This window comes from Cyprinus carpio, chromosome B13 (assembly GCF_018340385.1).
Source record: "Cyprinus carpio isolate SPL01 chromosome B13, ASM1834038v1, whole genome shotgun sequence".
Taxonomy (NCBI): Eukaryota; Metazoa; Chordata; class Actinopteri; order Cypriniformes; family Cyprinidae; genus Cyprinus; species Cyprinus carpio.
This window is the reverse complement of record NC_056609.1, coordinates 21,975,611-21,991,604: the sequence shown is the minus strand read 5'-3', so window position 1 is coordinate 21,991,604 and position 15,994 is coordinate 21,975,611. Positions and strand designations below refer to the sequence as shown.

At 36.9% G+C, this 15,994-nt stretch overlaps 1 protein-coding gene across 4 annotated transcripts in view; it reads right to left on the bottom strand.

Moving 5' to 3' along the window:
* The window catches only part of macrod2 (mono-ADP ribosylhydrolase 2), a 502,194-nt gene that overhangs the window by 23,796 nt on the left and 462,404 nt on the right, over positions 1-15,994 (bottom strand). For all 4 annotated transcript variants that reach the window (XM_042737284.1, XM_042737282.1, XM_042737283.1 and 1 more), the window contains exons 10-14: positions 15,592-15,636; positions 12,627-12,680; positions 5,803-5,838; positions 5,032-5,076; positions 3,159-3,224 (exon numbers count right to left, since the gene is read on the bottom strand). In XM_042737284.1, the coding sequence (XP_042593218.1) occupies positions 3,159-3,224; positions 5,032-5,076; positions 5,803-5,838; positions 12,627-12,680; positions 15,592-15,636 (246 nt within the window). The remainder of the gene's footprint in view (positions 1-3,158; positions 3,225-5,031; positions 5,077-5,802; positions 5,839-12,626; positions 12,681-15,591; positions 15,637-15,994) is intronic.

Genomic DNA, 15,994 nt, shown 5'->3' with positions numbered 1-15,994 from the left:
CAGCGTCTCCAGACATGACGGCGGCGGCAACAACAATACTACAATGAGAATCAAAGTTACACATTCTTTCTTTGCATGACCATTTGGGCGGCGTTATGCAAATCTTACCACACAGTGACGTAGATGGCGTTTCAGGGGGGCGTGGACGAGTCTTAACTTTTACAAAGAATATCTCTTTGGGTTTGAGACTTTAGTCTTTGCAACTTTAGGGATCTTATCTATTCAAGAATAGCTTGTAACACACCAAAGAGAAAGGAAAACTTGAAATCGCATCATATGACCCCTTTAAGTCGTTCATTACAGCTGCTGTCTTACAGGTGGATTGTGTGGGGAATCAAACCAGTTTGGCTAGCTTGTTGACATTTGTGGAACTTGTTGAAATTGAAAAAGATTACATTTATTTGAAATTGATTAGAAACTTGCCAGAATTTACATTGTTCAGCCTTCAGTGAATTTTTCAGTCGTTTTAGTAGGCTGTAGTTGGCAGGTTTTAGTGGGCAGGACTGCAATAAGTAGGATTGATGAAGAAACGTGTAAAATGTGAAAAATGTGCTTATTATGAATGGTGCATTTTCCTCTGTCCTGTGGACACGGCTTCCATTTTCATTTAACAAACAGAGTATGAGAGCCAAAAATGCTCTTCATTCAGCAGCCCATTAAACACAAAAGCAATAAGCAGCGAGAGAGACTGTTGATCTTACCATGATGAAAAGTGTTCTTAGACACCAATGTGAAATCATTACAAAATAATTAAACCTAGTAAAATGACGATTATCTCAACAAAAGCTATTCTGTCAAGCAGGTACAAACTGTGACATTTTTTGGTTTTTACTGTTATTTTTGTCTCTTTTTTTCCCTTTCATTTTTTTCTCAATGGTTTGTTTTATTAAGCTCTTTGTTTGTACACCAATAAGAGATAATGCTTTTTATGAATCAGAAGACTGTTCAAAAGTTTGAAGTCTGTAAGTTATTGTAATATTTTAGAAGATTCTTATGTCACCAAGGCTGGCTCAAGAATAACATTATAAAGTATTATTACAATTGAAAAAAACTTATCTATTTAAATATATTTTAAAATGTAAATTATTCCTGTGACTGCAAAGCTCAATTTTCAGCATCATTACCCCAGTCTTCAGTGCCACCTGACCCTTCAGAAATCATTTTAATATGGCTGTTTTCTGCTGAAGAAACATTCCAAATTATTAGGAAGCTGCTTAATATATTTTGAGAAAACCAAAATAGTTGTAAAAACATTTATTTTTAGGTTTATTTGATGAATAGAAAGTTGTGCTGCTTAATATTGTCTTCTACTATTCTTTGATGAAAAAAAAACAACAACTTTTTATGTAAAACTTAAAAATCTTCACTATTACATTTGACAGATAAATAAATAAATAAATACATAAAATTAAATCTTACAGACGGTAAAAAAAAAACAGCAAGTAAGTAAATGTACGCTTGCTTTGGTCCTCATTCCATAAATAAATAAATAAATAAATAAATGGCAACAAAATAAAATTATAAATTGTTTTTTATTTGAACAGCCAACTTGTCAAATAAAAAAATAAATAATAAAAAATAAACATTTAAATAGGAAAAAGATCAAATGTACAACACATCTGATGTTTGCTCCAGCAAATCACTATACTCACTTAAAATGGCTATAAATGAAAGGAGTGTGCAATAAGATTAATTAACTGTATATATTGTGAGAGGGAATATTGGTGGACCAGCACTCAGATTGACTTGATGAGTTCTAAATGATGGTTTTAATGGAGAGGAAATAGGCGACCCATTGCTTAAGACCGAGCGGTATTAAGCCGCCACTTTAGGGTAAACTGGAGCAGCTGTTTCAGTCTAATGCCTTTAATTTGTGTTTGGGTCTCTGTCCCTTCCCCATCTCATCCCTCTCTCTCTTTTAAAGGGATGGAGAGTCAGAGTGTCCATCTGTGCGGCTCCAGCTAACACCTGTGTCTGCTCTGGAGTGGGATACAAGGCCGCAAAAGACATCAATTTTGCCCTCGCCCACACACACATACACACTCCATCAGATGAAAAACACAAAACAGGATTTAATGCACACACGTGTCCACCCTGACTCCATCTGCGTGGAAAGCGTTTGAAGTCACAGTTCAGAGGGACACAGACACGCGTTCACATAATCAATGGAGGAGTAGGAAGTGTGTGGGGTAGTTTGGCTGTTTGTGCGAGGCTCATATCACACCACCTGGGCAATATGGAGCCCTGGAGGCCTCTGTCCTTCACTTATAGATACCGAGACTCATGTAGCTTCCTGCAGGAAAGTAAGACTTATATCAACCCCCACACACACACACTCGTTACAGCCGCCCTAATAACCAACCGCCCGAGGACTCTCGTTCTCGCTGCATCCCAAGAGGTGCCCAGATTGCTCACTTTATTGCAAATTTTTAAAGTGAATGTATTTCTGTGGTGTGGGAAAGCTGGTTTCATGATGTCAAGACTGTTTAATCACTTACTATCAGTGGCACAGGTTTTATTTGAATATTAAAATGGTATTTACCTCATTTTAAAACCACAGGTGGTAACAAACATTGTGGGTAGGACTATACAATATATCACACTTTTTGAAATGTTGCACATATTGTGAAACGTAAATGCTGGATATGACATTTTCTGTTTTTAAATATACTAAAAATGTTCGCCTTAAACACGCATTATTACTTTTTTTATTGTATAACATTGATTTTTTTTAATTTATTTTTTATATTGTGCAGTACTAGGTAAAAAAAAGAAAAGAAAACCAAGTTGTTTTACATTCTTAAAGAACAGCAGAATCATTGAATATCACAATATGTTCCTGCATGAACTGACTATTTATCATTTTCAGTTTATTTTATCACACAGAAGCCTGGCTGTTTACAATTACAAATATTGATGTCCACCAAATCAGCATATTAGAATGATTTCTCAAGGATCATGTGACTGAAATAATGGCTGTTAAAAATGTTGCTTCGCCATCACAGGAATACATTTAAAAATACATTAAAACATAAAAATATTTAAAAATATTACTGATTTTACTGTATTTTTGTACTGTATTTTCAAAATATCTTGAGTCAAAGTTATGTTTACATTTACAACCAAAAACAAGAGCAAAATATGGGAGCAGTTGTTACCTGTAGGTTCTCCTTTTTCAGGAGGTTTGGCCTCCTCGTCCTTGGATTCGGCGTCAGGGCTCTCGCCTTTGGAAAACAAACAGACAGAAAAACAATTACACTTGTCTCAAAAAAATATCTGGACACCCTAAAGACCCACATGCACCCTAGAAGGACAGACACCAAGGCAGAGACAACAATATGGATGTCATTCATTTTGAAAATAAATTGTTTATTTTTCCCAAGCTTGGTTTGTTTTCCCTCAGAAATGAGATGTATTCAGCCAGGGTAGGAATTTGACTCATGTGGTTGTGTGTAAAACAGCTTGTATAAGGAGGTAAAATTCATACAAACTCTTTATCAGTAGGATTTGATACTGTTTGCACACAGACATATGGTCATACATATTGAAAATACGTGAAAAAATAATAATACATAATACTTATTCAATTATGTATATATATACACACACACACACACACACACACACACACCCACACCCACATACATACAAATTGTATGTGTGTAGAGAAAAACACATGAATGAACAAACAGACTTGAAAAAAACAATGCAGATACATCTTTATGTGCCAGTTCACACTCGTGATTCATGCGTCGCAGGTGCTCGGCACTCAGGTAAATTCAGATTTAGCCTCTGTCTCTGCACAATCTCCAGCTCTGCCTCACCTGCTCTTAAAAACCTCTCTGTTTTGCTTTTCTTCAGGGAACATAATTGCAAGTATCTCTGGCTCTTGGGTTCGGTCCAAGCAGAACATTTGCTTTGCCTCCTCTGCTTGGCGAGACTACTATTAATAATGCTCATAGCTACAGCCGTCAGAGTTGGTAGGGGAAAAGTAAATCAAAAGTTGGCGATAAGGATGTCAAAAAGCACTGGTACTTCGGTACCAAGTCGATACTCCCAAAACAAAACAGCGGCTTATGAGTGTGCAAATGCGATTCAGAGCTCTGCAGTCAAAGTGACATTTAGTGCAAGCTCAACGCTAGCCGAGCAGAGACAGGCTGCGGCTGGTTTTGTCCTCGGGTTTAAATGTAAAGTTTCTATTGCGCTACATGAATACCCAGAGGGAGTCAGGCCACGCGCCTCTGAGTGTATGTGTGTGTACAAGCGATCATTTCAGCGTGTGCAGTGGTGTGTGTCTATCGATGCACATGTTCTGATTTCTGTCAGTGTATGTTCGTGTGGATTGGAGCGAGGTGTCTCATTAAATAGATGCACCCCCAAAACACACACACACACGCACGCTCAAGAGCGTCACGGTAATAACTGTATCTGACAACCACTCTCTCTGTCCGTAATGAGACAAGTTCAAGGACAACAGAGCCAATCCAGATCTTTCAGTGAATGGGTACAGCGTGACACGTGAAGCGTAAAGACTTTGGAGAGACCCAGTGAGTTTTTTTTGCTCACTAGCATGTAGACTCCATGTGTTTGGGTGATATATGCATACTGAACTGCAAAGACGGACCTATTTTGCATGTTTTCTGATTCCTGTTGTTTTCGGCTACAGGATATTATGAGAAATCCGGAAATATGTATTGGTCTGAAAAAGTACTGGTAAACTTTTAGATACTTAAGTCATGCTTAAATATGTATGAATGTCATGAATATGTATGGATGTCAAATATTGAACCATCTGCAAACAAACGGTGCTGGAGGTTTCAAGTAAACCAGATAGTGTCCAAATACTTTATTTAATAATTTTGAATACTGCATCTCTTGTTTTATTACTTAAAATCTTAGAAACTTTTGTGAAAAGATTTGCATGCTGTATTTTCTAAAGTGATCTGCTATTTTGTTATCTAATGCAATTTCATTCACAATTTTTTAAATAAAGAGTGTCTTAAGTGTTTAACTTTTTAGATGATGACAAACCTTCTGGGTCCTGGCTTTGCATTGTCACATCCTCAGTAGATTCCTCTGAAATAAAACAAGAGAAATACACTTAATGACAAGATTTTTGTCCTTCTTCTTAAACCTCCCCAAAAAAAAACAAGCAAGATTTTTTTTTTTTGGTCCTTTCATCAGACTGCAGTGGCTAATCCCATATTAAAGAAGAGAGGATGATTGCTATCTAATCACTCCTGCTGCTGGCAGAAATGAAAGCACAAATTCCTCTGTGAAGAGGAACAGGAAAGATTCCAGCTGATGTTTGATTATCAAACATGTCTTTTTCTTAATGGCTTACTGAGGATGAGAAACTTCAGTGTGATTTTGATATTAAAATTTGATAGTACAACATCACACAGATTATTTAATCCCATTTTAAATTTAGTTTGTGAAGTTTCAACCATTTAAACTCAGAATGTTGCTTGGTTCCAGTTTTGGAGCTGAATTTGTTCCATGGAGAACAAGCCAATCATTAAGTTGTAGTAGATAAAATAATTCATTAAGTACAGACAAACTGCTGTTGCTCCTAAACTGAAGTGACAAGACAATAACACAAGTTAAATACTAGGATAACAAGACAGGAACATTTTAATGATGTGTCTTTCAGAATAGACAAGTACTGCAAATCTGCAGACCTACTTTTCTTGCTTGTAAAATATAACTACTCGGAAACGACTCAGGGCCTTGTACGAAAAGGTCAATGCCAGGAAAAATAAAATTCTCTTAGTTTTGAACAATCATACACAAAACGCCTACCTTGCTGGCTCAACATTTCTTCATCCTGCTTTTCATCTAAAAAAAAAAAGTCATAGATAAACACAGATGTATTAAGAATAAACATGCTACTGAAATTCTTCTGTTACAAAAAAAGAACAAAAAAAACAAGCAAAACCAACCAACAAAATGAGGAAAAAACAAATAAACTACACAAACAGAATGAAAAAGATGAAACAAAAACAAAAACAAACAATCAAACAAAACCCAGAAAGAATTTATGCAAAACAAAACAAAAAAACAAAAAAACAAAGCAAATAACAAAAAAGGTTTCAGATATCAAAAACAGAAAACAAACAAACCTCCAAAACAAAACATAAAAAAAAAAAACATTACTACAGTACTACAGTATCATAACCCCAGCACATTGATGGGCATGTTAAAAAGTTGTTTGGCAGATTTATCTTGCCTCAAGATCTTTGATAAAGTAGTCCAAACATTTGTCTAGAGGAACGCTCTACTACTGTGGTCATGTTTTACATCAAATATTTATAATAGCTCTGGCATACTGGTTGTTTCATGGCTGCACTAATTTTGTGCTCTCTCGATATCTCTAGACTGCACCGAGTGCTGTCCCAACGGACAGCTAAATACATCTCAGCAAACCCCACACAGAACTCCCATGAGCCCACTGCCGTGCGTCCTATGGGCTTACATGAATGCGTTTATCCCAGGTGGATTTAATTTTGTCCCTCTCAGTCACTTTAGTCCTCTAAACTCGACATCTCCTTCTCCCTCTCTGCCCTCTTTGGTGATATCATGATGCTCTACCAGACTCCCTCTCTCTTTAACCCAGATGGGGTTTGGGATGAATTGGAAAATGAAGACCCTGACACAAATAATCCGCTGTGCTTGACAATGGCCATTACGCTGCTGACATAATTGGCTTTTTTAACAAGCTGGTGTGAGAAGCAATTTTCCAATGTCTAAGCAATTTATTTTCTCACCACCACTCTTAAAAAAATAAAAACAAACATAGTATGCCAAATGATACGGCAGACCTTCATAAAAGGTACAGTGTTTTGCTGTTAGCCTTACCTCTAGTGCAGCTGTCAATTAAATTCAGCTTTACACACACTGGACCCCTCTACTTCCTCAATACTGATAAACCAATAACAGCAGATTATGATATAGTGACTTTTTATTCATTTAGAGGGCAGAGGGCAGTGCTCCGGTGACCGAAGCTCAATGTTTTGCTCACTATATGAATTATTATGTGGGAGATGGTTAGTCGCCTGTGGACTTCGAGAACGTAACTTTATAAATGCTGCATTCACAGGAAGGAAGGAAGGTATTAAGGCATATTCAGACTCATGTTGACCCACGATCCTGTGCATGGGGTCAAAGCACTGACTAAGGCACAGTCACAGCATCCTTTTTCTAAAAAGGCACTCGTCTTTGATGGTATTCTTGTGTGGAAGCTGAAGGTAAATTGGATTCTGAAATCCTAAGATGATAAATCATCTCAGTTTCAATGTGAGGTCATACAATCACCACATACACCAGTAAAGGATGTTGTTTATAACCTGCAGACAAAAGCAAATTATTCTGAGAGACGAGAGCTGAGTCATGCATTTTTTTACAATGGCCTCTTTCATACGAGAAGCAGTTAAAAGCAAAGAACGCAAAGTTAAAATAGTTAAAGGTGGAAGGTTTAGAAGTTTCAAAATATGAGTAAGCTATTTTCTTGATTTTAAAATTACACTGGCGGTTTTATTAAAGAGAGAGACATTGAAATAACCTAGTATAGAGTAATCGCATCTGGCAAAAATGACTTCTTAATTTCACACCCAAATAACAAAAACTAAGGCGAGTAAAGACAAAGCCAGTGTACTAACTTTGAAAGCAAGGGAAAGGACATTTGAGGCCATGGAAACAAGCATTTGGTGTCATGTTTTATTATTTTATGATTTTATAAAGCCGTAATGTTGAATAAGGATGTGAAGCTCAATGCAGCTATCCAGCAGAGAGTTGTTCTAGCAGCAGATGGCAGTAGTGTTACAGAGTTCAGATGACAGACGTTAAAGCACACAAATAAACACACACGTTCAGGAGGAGGACGCTCGCTTGCATACACACAGAAACGCTTCTGTGAGCTATCTAGAAAATATTTCTAATGCCATACATTTACAGTCACATTACTATGGATCCGTAATCATACAGCATCGAACGGCAGCACTGCCTCCTTTCACATGGTGGGGAATTCTCTCTCCTGTCAGCTAGGCCCTCTGAACACAGTTCATGGTGAAGAAAACCGGCACCATGAAAAATGTATGAGACATGAGAGAGAAAGGTGAGTGAGAGTGCCACAATCAACAGATGCTGCTCAATGGCTCAGGATCTGAATTCTGCGTGTGTGTGTTTGTGTGTGTTGGCTACCACTTTTAAGAGGTGCACGTAGCTCATGCGGTGCAGAGTCTTTTGATTCAGTGTCTCGATCTCTGCCAGGTACGGAGCTTAACGGCCGTGCTTCCAGCTGTGCAAAACTGTGGACTTGGAGACACTTGGGCCACTATCTACAATATACAATTGTAAAACTACCCATCCTCGGTATAAATGCATCACTGTCGCTCGACCCCTCCTGCTCTGTTTTCCTTTCCATTCTCTTCTTGTGTTTTCTTTTGTATTTCATTGCCTCTATCTTTCCCTCACACACACATTCTATCTTTCTTTCTGCTTTTTTTCTAACTATAATAATAAAAATAATAATAATAAAAATAAAAAAAATAAATAATAAAAAAAAAAATATTAATTAAAAAAATAAAATAAAAAAAAATTCATTATAAATCAATAAATATGAAATAATAAAAGAAAATGGATAACAAAATTACAAGAGTAAAAAGAAATTAAAATGAAAATAGAAACATTAGATACAAAATATAAAGTATATATGAAAAAAAAATTATTTAATATTAGTCTCCAAGTAGTAAATTTAAATTAGGCTACTGACATGATTAAATCTTTTTAACATTTAATATTTTATATTATAAATTATTTTTTTCAAAAGTGCTATTTATTTCTTCAGGAGTAAATCTTTTTTATTTTTAATTTTTTAATAAGGGAATGATGCTGAGAGCATATTTAAATGCGTAATTAAGAAGGTTAAACTAAAGGAAAAAAAGACTAAAGGCATTATGAGCATAAGTTTAGAGATACAGATATGATGCCTCGTGTCTCTTTCTTTCCTCCACACACAGACCTGCTCTCTTTTTCTCTCCCTCTCCAAACATGCCCCCTCTGCCTTCTACATCTGCTGAGTACACAGTTAACAGCTCGACCTGACGCTCCGCATCCTGATTCACCCATCTAACCTGTCACCTCCTAATCTCTGAAATGCCGCACGACACACACGCTAAAACACACACTCACCCCACAGGCCATGCGGTAAAAGCTATCCGGGGGCGCTAAAATGCTCAGTCCAGTTCTGTGAACAATCCCTCTCATTTCTCGGCACACCGATCCCCCCATGTATGGATTTCACGTGGATTACATCACAAATCACTTTATCCCCCAAGAACTCTGTCAAGAAGTCCAGTCTCTCCACCCAAGCATCTCGTCGGCTCTCTTAGGCCACAACCCGGCGCTGATGGGTCGGATTGAAAGGATTGCCGCAGCCGGGCTAACTGAGACTAAACCCGCCTGCCGCAGCTAATGCCCCTTTCTGTCTGTTTGTCTCACGATCTGACTGACTTCTCCAGAAAAAGAGGAGCCTCTGAGATTCGCTCATTCCTTTGCTGTGAAGGAAGGCAAGTGGGAGCTTATTTGGAATAAGGTATTGTTTCCTTTACGCTCCTCACAGGTAACCCATTGAGGAACATGGAGAGAGTTCCAGATCAGTGCTTTCGGGGCCAGTTGTCCCCTGAGCATGTGAATGTATGAAGTGCTGCTTTAGGGAGAACAACACTAATGCTTCTCTGTCATTAGCGGGCTGTCTAAAAGGCCCTCTTGCTCTAACCTCAGTTAGAGAGCATCCCCTCAGGGAGAGTAGTGAATGTGTAAAACAAAGCAATATCTCACCACGGCTGTATATCAACTTCCTCTGTTCATGAAAAATAAAGTTGCAAGCTCTGGCGGAAGGGGAACGTGCATGCAAAGCTCATTTTCCATGAATCAGAAGCGTGCTTTCAAAAACATATTTAATGTGCCGCTGTACCTTGCTCTCTGAGTGACACTGCATTAGAGCGAGTGCATTTGATGTTGGCAACAGCACTAGTGGACGAGGGCTGCGGCTAACACCTGTGGATAAATCATAGCTTTGTTTTGCTCCTCACTGCCTCGTAACAAACGCTGTTGATTGAGCTCAACTTCTGCAGAGCAAAGCTTTAATGTTTACGCTGTCCAGTGAAGGTTAAATGCGAGGCTTTAAACAAGGTTGTTTGTGACTAGATTGGTTCCCATTAAGATTTTAGATATGCAAGAAGCTGTGGAGGCAGTGACACAAAATACAATCTGAATTTCTTTACTTGGTTTAGAAACACACTGGTAACAAAAACAGTAAAAATGCTATGAAAAATGCTTCGTAATTTTAAAGTAAAATTCCAATTTTATGGCTTTTCATTTAAATAACTTTTTCTTCTTTCTTTTGTCTTATTAGTTCCATGCATGGGGGTTACATATTACATATTATGTTGTTAAATGAATGTTTATTGTATATTATTTTAGTGGCGTGTGTGTTACCCTGCTGGTGTTTTGTCTTTGTGTACATGACACTGCACAAAAAAAAAATGAAAATAAATAAAAATTACTGGAGAATGTTAACAAGAAAGCACTGTTCAAATTTTCATTTCATGTTTAATTCAATGTTACTTGCCATCTTCTTTGTTACAAGCAATTTCTGAGTGAATATTGTACACCATTTTTTTTCCAGTGTGTGTGCACCTTCTTTAAATGTGTAGTATTTACCTCAGCTTTTGGAAAAGCTATTTATGAAGCTATTTATGTTTCATCATTTGGCTTTCCTATTACCACTTGTGTTTTGTGGTGACTGTCAGTGTATAATAAAAGCAAGATTTCAGTAATTCAGTATGTTAGTATTCTAAGTTTGGCAGTTAATATATATATTTAAGCTAAATTGTAGCTACCATATTTTTTTGGTAAAATTCTGCCAACCACAGCTGCAGTGTTTTTATTATTTGCAGTTTATATATATATATATATATATATAAAGAGAAAAACATAATAAAGCTAGGCTATATATAGGCCTATAGATATAACAAATAAATAGGCCTATATACGAGAAATATATTTTTACTTAAATAATAAATTAAGAAAATTAAGAAAAAACTGTGCAACAAGTAGCCTAGTATGCAGAGATTCTGTTCATTTTTGTGCCGTGCGAAAGGAAACCAGCCAGCAGAAAGCGGCATCCTATTTTTATTTAGGCTTATATTACAAAAGCACAAAGATTAGTTTTTATTGTGAATGTACACAAATAAAGGCAAACATTTTACAATTACGATTATCTTTATGACTAAAAAGAGAAGGCCTAGTTGCTTCCAATGTTAAAAGGAAAAAATTCCAGTGATTGCGCTGACGCCGCATGCGCGCACTCAGTTAAACTTTGCTACCTTGGCAATGCAGCCTGTTCATTATCATAATAAAATACTGTCAATCAAACATATAAAAAAAAAATAATACTGCTCAGTTTAAATATCTAGTCAAATCTGTGCCGTTAAGTTAACATTTTGTTTTACGTGGATATTGGAACGCGAGTGAAGTACATAATAAATAATAATTTGGCATTCAAATACATAGCAATGTTGGTTTCAGTTTCGTTTTAACCTACTGTAAATGAATTTGTTTTGACTTGTCGTTTATATTGCTATAACTTCTTATATGTTTAATTCTTGTTCTTTTCTAAATAGCCTACTGTTAGTTGAAGGGATTTGTTGTGGAGTGAGGGGAACTAAAATATCCTATATATGTTTACAGTGTTTATTATAATGTTTGTAAACATTCTGAGTCAGTATTAGGCCTATTTCTGAATGAAATAATAAAATGTGACTTATACACGACTTATGTTTTTTTTCTCTCTCTCTAAAAAAACACAATTTGTTAATAAATAAATAAATTACTTTTTAAACCATTTAAATGACTTATTATTATTTATTTTTTTTACAGTGTACCCCTACAAAAATTTACCATTGTAACCATATAGTTTCCAGCAAAAGTGTTAACTTACTAAGAACAACTGTAAAAAATATATTTAAAAAATGATATGGTTAGATACTGACTTGATTTTATAGTAGCATCAGTATTTGGTAGAATCTATGGTAAATGTTTGTAAGGGTAGTCCTGGAATATGTTTGTTGTTTAGAAAAGCAAAAGCTGGTAGGTTGTTGTTTGCTAAAGTATCAGTTTACTGAAAAATTACTTTTTTTCTTTGTGCTGCATATTGAAGAGAGATACCAGCCTGGGGAAATTTCCCCTAAGACATCAGTGCTGCCCTGCTTTTATATTAAAGAAAGAAAAAAAAAAAAACACCATCTCCAACCCTATGGCTTTAAGACAAATGGAGAAATTGTGGTGTTAATAGCCTGCTGCCGCCCTTCAGTGTACGAATTGAATTATTTTTGGTCCATCTTATTGAGAAGCGAGTAATTGTTTCAGTGCTACACAACCGAAGAGGCAGAAACGGCATAATTCGAAAGCTAATGGCTCCTTAAACAGGTTTCCAAACCCTGGCAGGACATCCCGAAGAGACTTAGTTTGATATTCCCTCAACAATGCTTGGAAGATGGAAATGCTGGGTAATACTGACTTTGACAGTTGAACTTTCACTCACAAGAACACAGATTTTCTCATACCTTTTTTATCAGCAACATCATCATCTTCCCCTCCTTCCACTGGCTCTGTGTTACCTGTTGATAAAATCACACCACTCATAAGAACTTTCATCAGAAAACTAAAAATCTAAAAAAAAAAAAAAAAAAATTAAAAAAAAAAAAAAAAAAATTCTAAATTAATTATGATTTAACAGCAGTATAAATAATTAGTAAGCACTGCTATTTAACAAATTGTACAATAAGTATTAAGTAGTACAGTTATGGGTACATTCCATTAGAAAGTTTTACTTGTGTAATATACCTTAGTCAGTGTAGTGCTATATATAATTTTTGGCAAGAATAAAAACGAGGCTGCATGGGATAGAAGTACAGTGCATTCAATGGATTACATACTGTTGTTTAACAACATACCGATTGTTGAGCTGATGAAAAATCATTCCAAAAGAAACTTTCAGTAGACAAAACCTCCATAAAACAAAGTTGTGAGCTGGCGAAAATCTAAGAACTTTATACATTGTCTGCTATTGTAAAGACTTTATGTCTATCCCTCGCAGCCTCATTTTCATCAGCATTGAATTCAATAAAACTCTTTAAAAAAGAAATATGGTAATGAGTAGTTGTTCTCCTTTATACATGCATAAACTAAAAGAAAAAAGCTCTCTATTAATCCCAGAACTGAAAAAGGCCAACTGCCAGCTCCTTAAAAATCTAAGGTTACAAGGCACAGATTGCCAATGCTGAACAGCTCTGATAAGGCTGAAATGAGCGAAGGAATATCCTGCTATTGTGTCGCAGGCCTTGCTGGAGTGCATATACATGCACCAGGTGATTCTGCATCAACAGGGGCTTTTGTGTGCCTCGGCAAAACCCAGCTGATAAAAAATGGGGCCTGTAAAAGTGTAGCGTAAGGGATTTCAGTGAAAGACAGCAAGAAAAAAAGGTGAAAAACAGAGAGAGGGAGAGAAACGGATTGATTGATAGAGAGTGGGAGAGAGCTGATACAGGGGGATAAGGGAAAAAAAGCCTCAATTCCATGTGAGAATGGCAACCATTTGAGCCTTTGAATTGGTTCCAGAGAAAAAGAGAGAGAATCAGAGCCAGAGCTAAGTGAAGCGCTGCTAAAGGCCAGGGCTTGGCTGCCAGTCAGACATTCACTGAATGAAACTGAGGCTATAAGCTAGCCAAAACTGCTGGGGCAGGAAAAGCAGGGTGCTGGGAGCTACAGTGTGTGTGTGTGTATGTGTGCAGACGTGATACTTGGTGTGTTGTGAACAAGATAGAATCCTGATAGGTGTTGCCATGTCAGGTCATCCCGGTCTAGTGTTTACAATGAGATATAACAGTGTCCACAAAAGAGGTGATTGGTCTCTCTGGTTTTGTGCAGGAGTAAACGCAACCACACAAAGCCCCAACACAAGATCTTACAGTAGTTCAGAGGGCTAACAGACGCTTGTTGGAATACCGGTTTATAGAGCGGCCATAAAAAAGTCAAAGCTAAGTGCTGAAAAAAAAAATGCTTGTTCTGGATTGGATCTGGTTTTGATGGGCGTCTTGGCTTACAGCTCCACTCCTGTGAACAGCTTCTCACATTTGTAGTAAAAATCACAGCATGCTACTTTTTCACTTCATGTCGTTGAGGTATGAAAATGTTCTCCTCCTTTAAGATGCTTCATTTAGCACTCCTTTTCTTTCACCTTCTGTGTTTTCAATCATCTAACTTTTGTGGAAACGATCAATGGTGGCCTTGTTACCCTGCCAGAATATGTTCATCTCATAATTCCATGGAGTTTAAGTGACTGCTGGAGACATGTTTGACCTGGGTTCAGTTTTCCAGCTTAAAAAAAAAAAACACTACTATACAGTGTTATTTTAGTATTATTTATGTGCTATTATAATATGTATTATTATTATTATTATTTTAAATTAGCTTATTTTTTTTTGTAGTTTTAGCAATTTTGTTATGTTATGTTTGCAACTTTAATTCATATTCTATCTGATTTTAGTACTTCCATTTAAACTTGATTTCATCTGAGTTTCTAAGTTTTTCATCTAATATATTTTATTTCGATTTAATTTCAGTTAGCACAAACAATTTTTGATAGTTTAAGTTAACAATAAAAACACTGTTACTGCAGTCTGAATGAAACCCTTGCATAGAGTTCTCAGCGACTGGTATCATCCAACCTGTACAGTTTTGTAGTCCATCCTAAACCAAGAGATAAACCCAGATTAGATTACCATTGTACGATGCTTAGTTGTCTTTTTGACAGTCGCTTAAGCAGGTTTGGGACCATTGTGGCTATGTAAGCCGGATTTAAAGGTCTAGTGCTGGGAATTAGCTTAGCACTGAATCGCTTGTAATGGTGTACCTGCCGCCGTCTATTTAGCTCCTGTAGCAAACACATATTAGTCACAATGAAACACCTTTATTTTCTATCTCTTTTTGTCACTGTTAATGTACAGTTAAAGAGGCTTCCAGATGAAGGCCTTGTTATCTCTTCTGCTTTTCTGAAAGTCAACAAAGGAGGTAAGGTGATTTGCATCTGAATGGACCGCCGTTAAAAGAAGACGTGCCAAGCAAATTGCATTCCCATTTGATAACGTTTGATTGTGTCATTGCCGACAAGATGGCTAGTGAGTCCGATTAGCTTTCAATCAATCTGACTATGGTCCAAAACAATTCAGGCCTGTAGGAGCACAATACCTGGCAACCTTCATCTCAATTAACTTGCCACAAAGACCAAAGTTGCACATGGTAACACCAGCAAAACTTTTTCAGTCATTCGGAGAGAAAATGCAGACTCTTGTTTTCTTGTTTATAGGCAATTGTAGAGCTGCCACCCACAACAAAAGGCTCGATTAATCATGGAGAGAGCGATTCAGATGCCGTGGATTAAACTTCGTCGGGGCTGCAGGATATTGGATGTGATAATTTCCCATCTTGTTTGCAATTGTGAACACTGCATTAGGAAACACTGTCACTCACCTTCTTCCACACCGGCATCTTTTTCAGTCTTATGGTCATCATTATCTGCAAGAGACAGGACGAGAAACCAGAGAGGTCAAAATCTATAGCGGCAAGCCTGACATGATCAAAAAAGCAGCCCGTTGAGTGTGGGTTTCTGTGGGCTTAGTCCTATTAGCAGTGTAACAAGAATTTAGCAAATCAGGAATAATAAACATTTGTTTATGGAGATGCCCCCCTTTGCAATACCTCAGAACAAGGCTGAACAGGAAACAGAGGCAGAACAAGCATTGATTTTTATATTAAATCCAAGGTTTCTCTAAGGATTGAAAATATGTGGTTTGTTGAGTCCCCCAGGCAGTTAGTTCTAATGAAAGCTGAGCAGAGACAAGCTGAGAACTCGCAGTCTGTTTGATCTGGATGG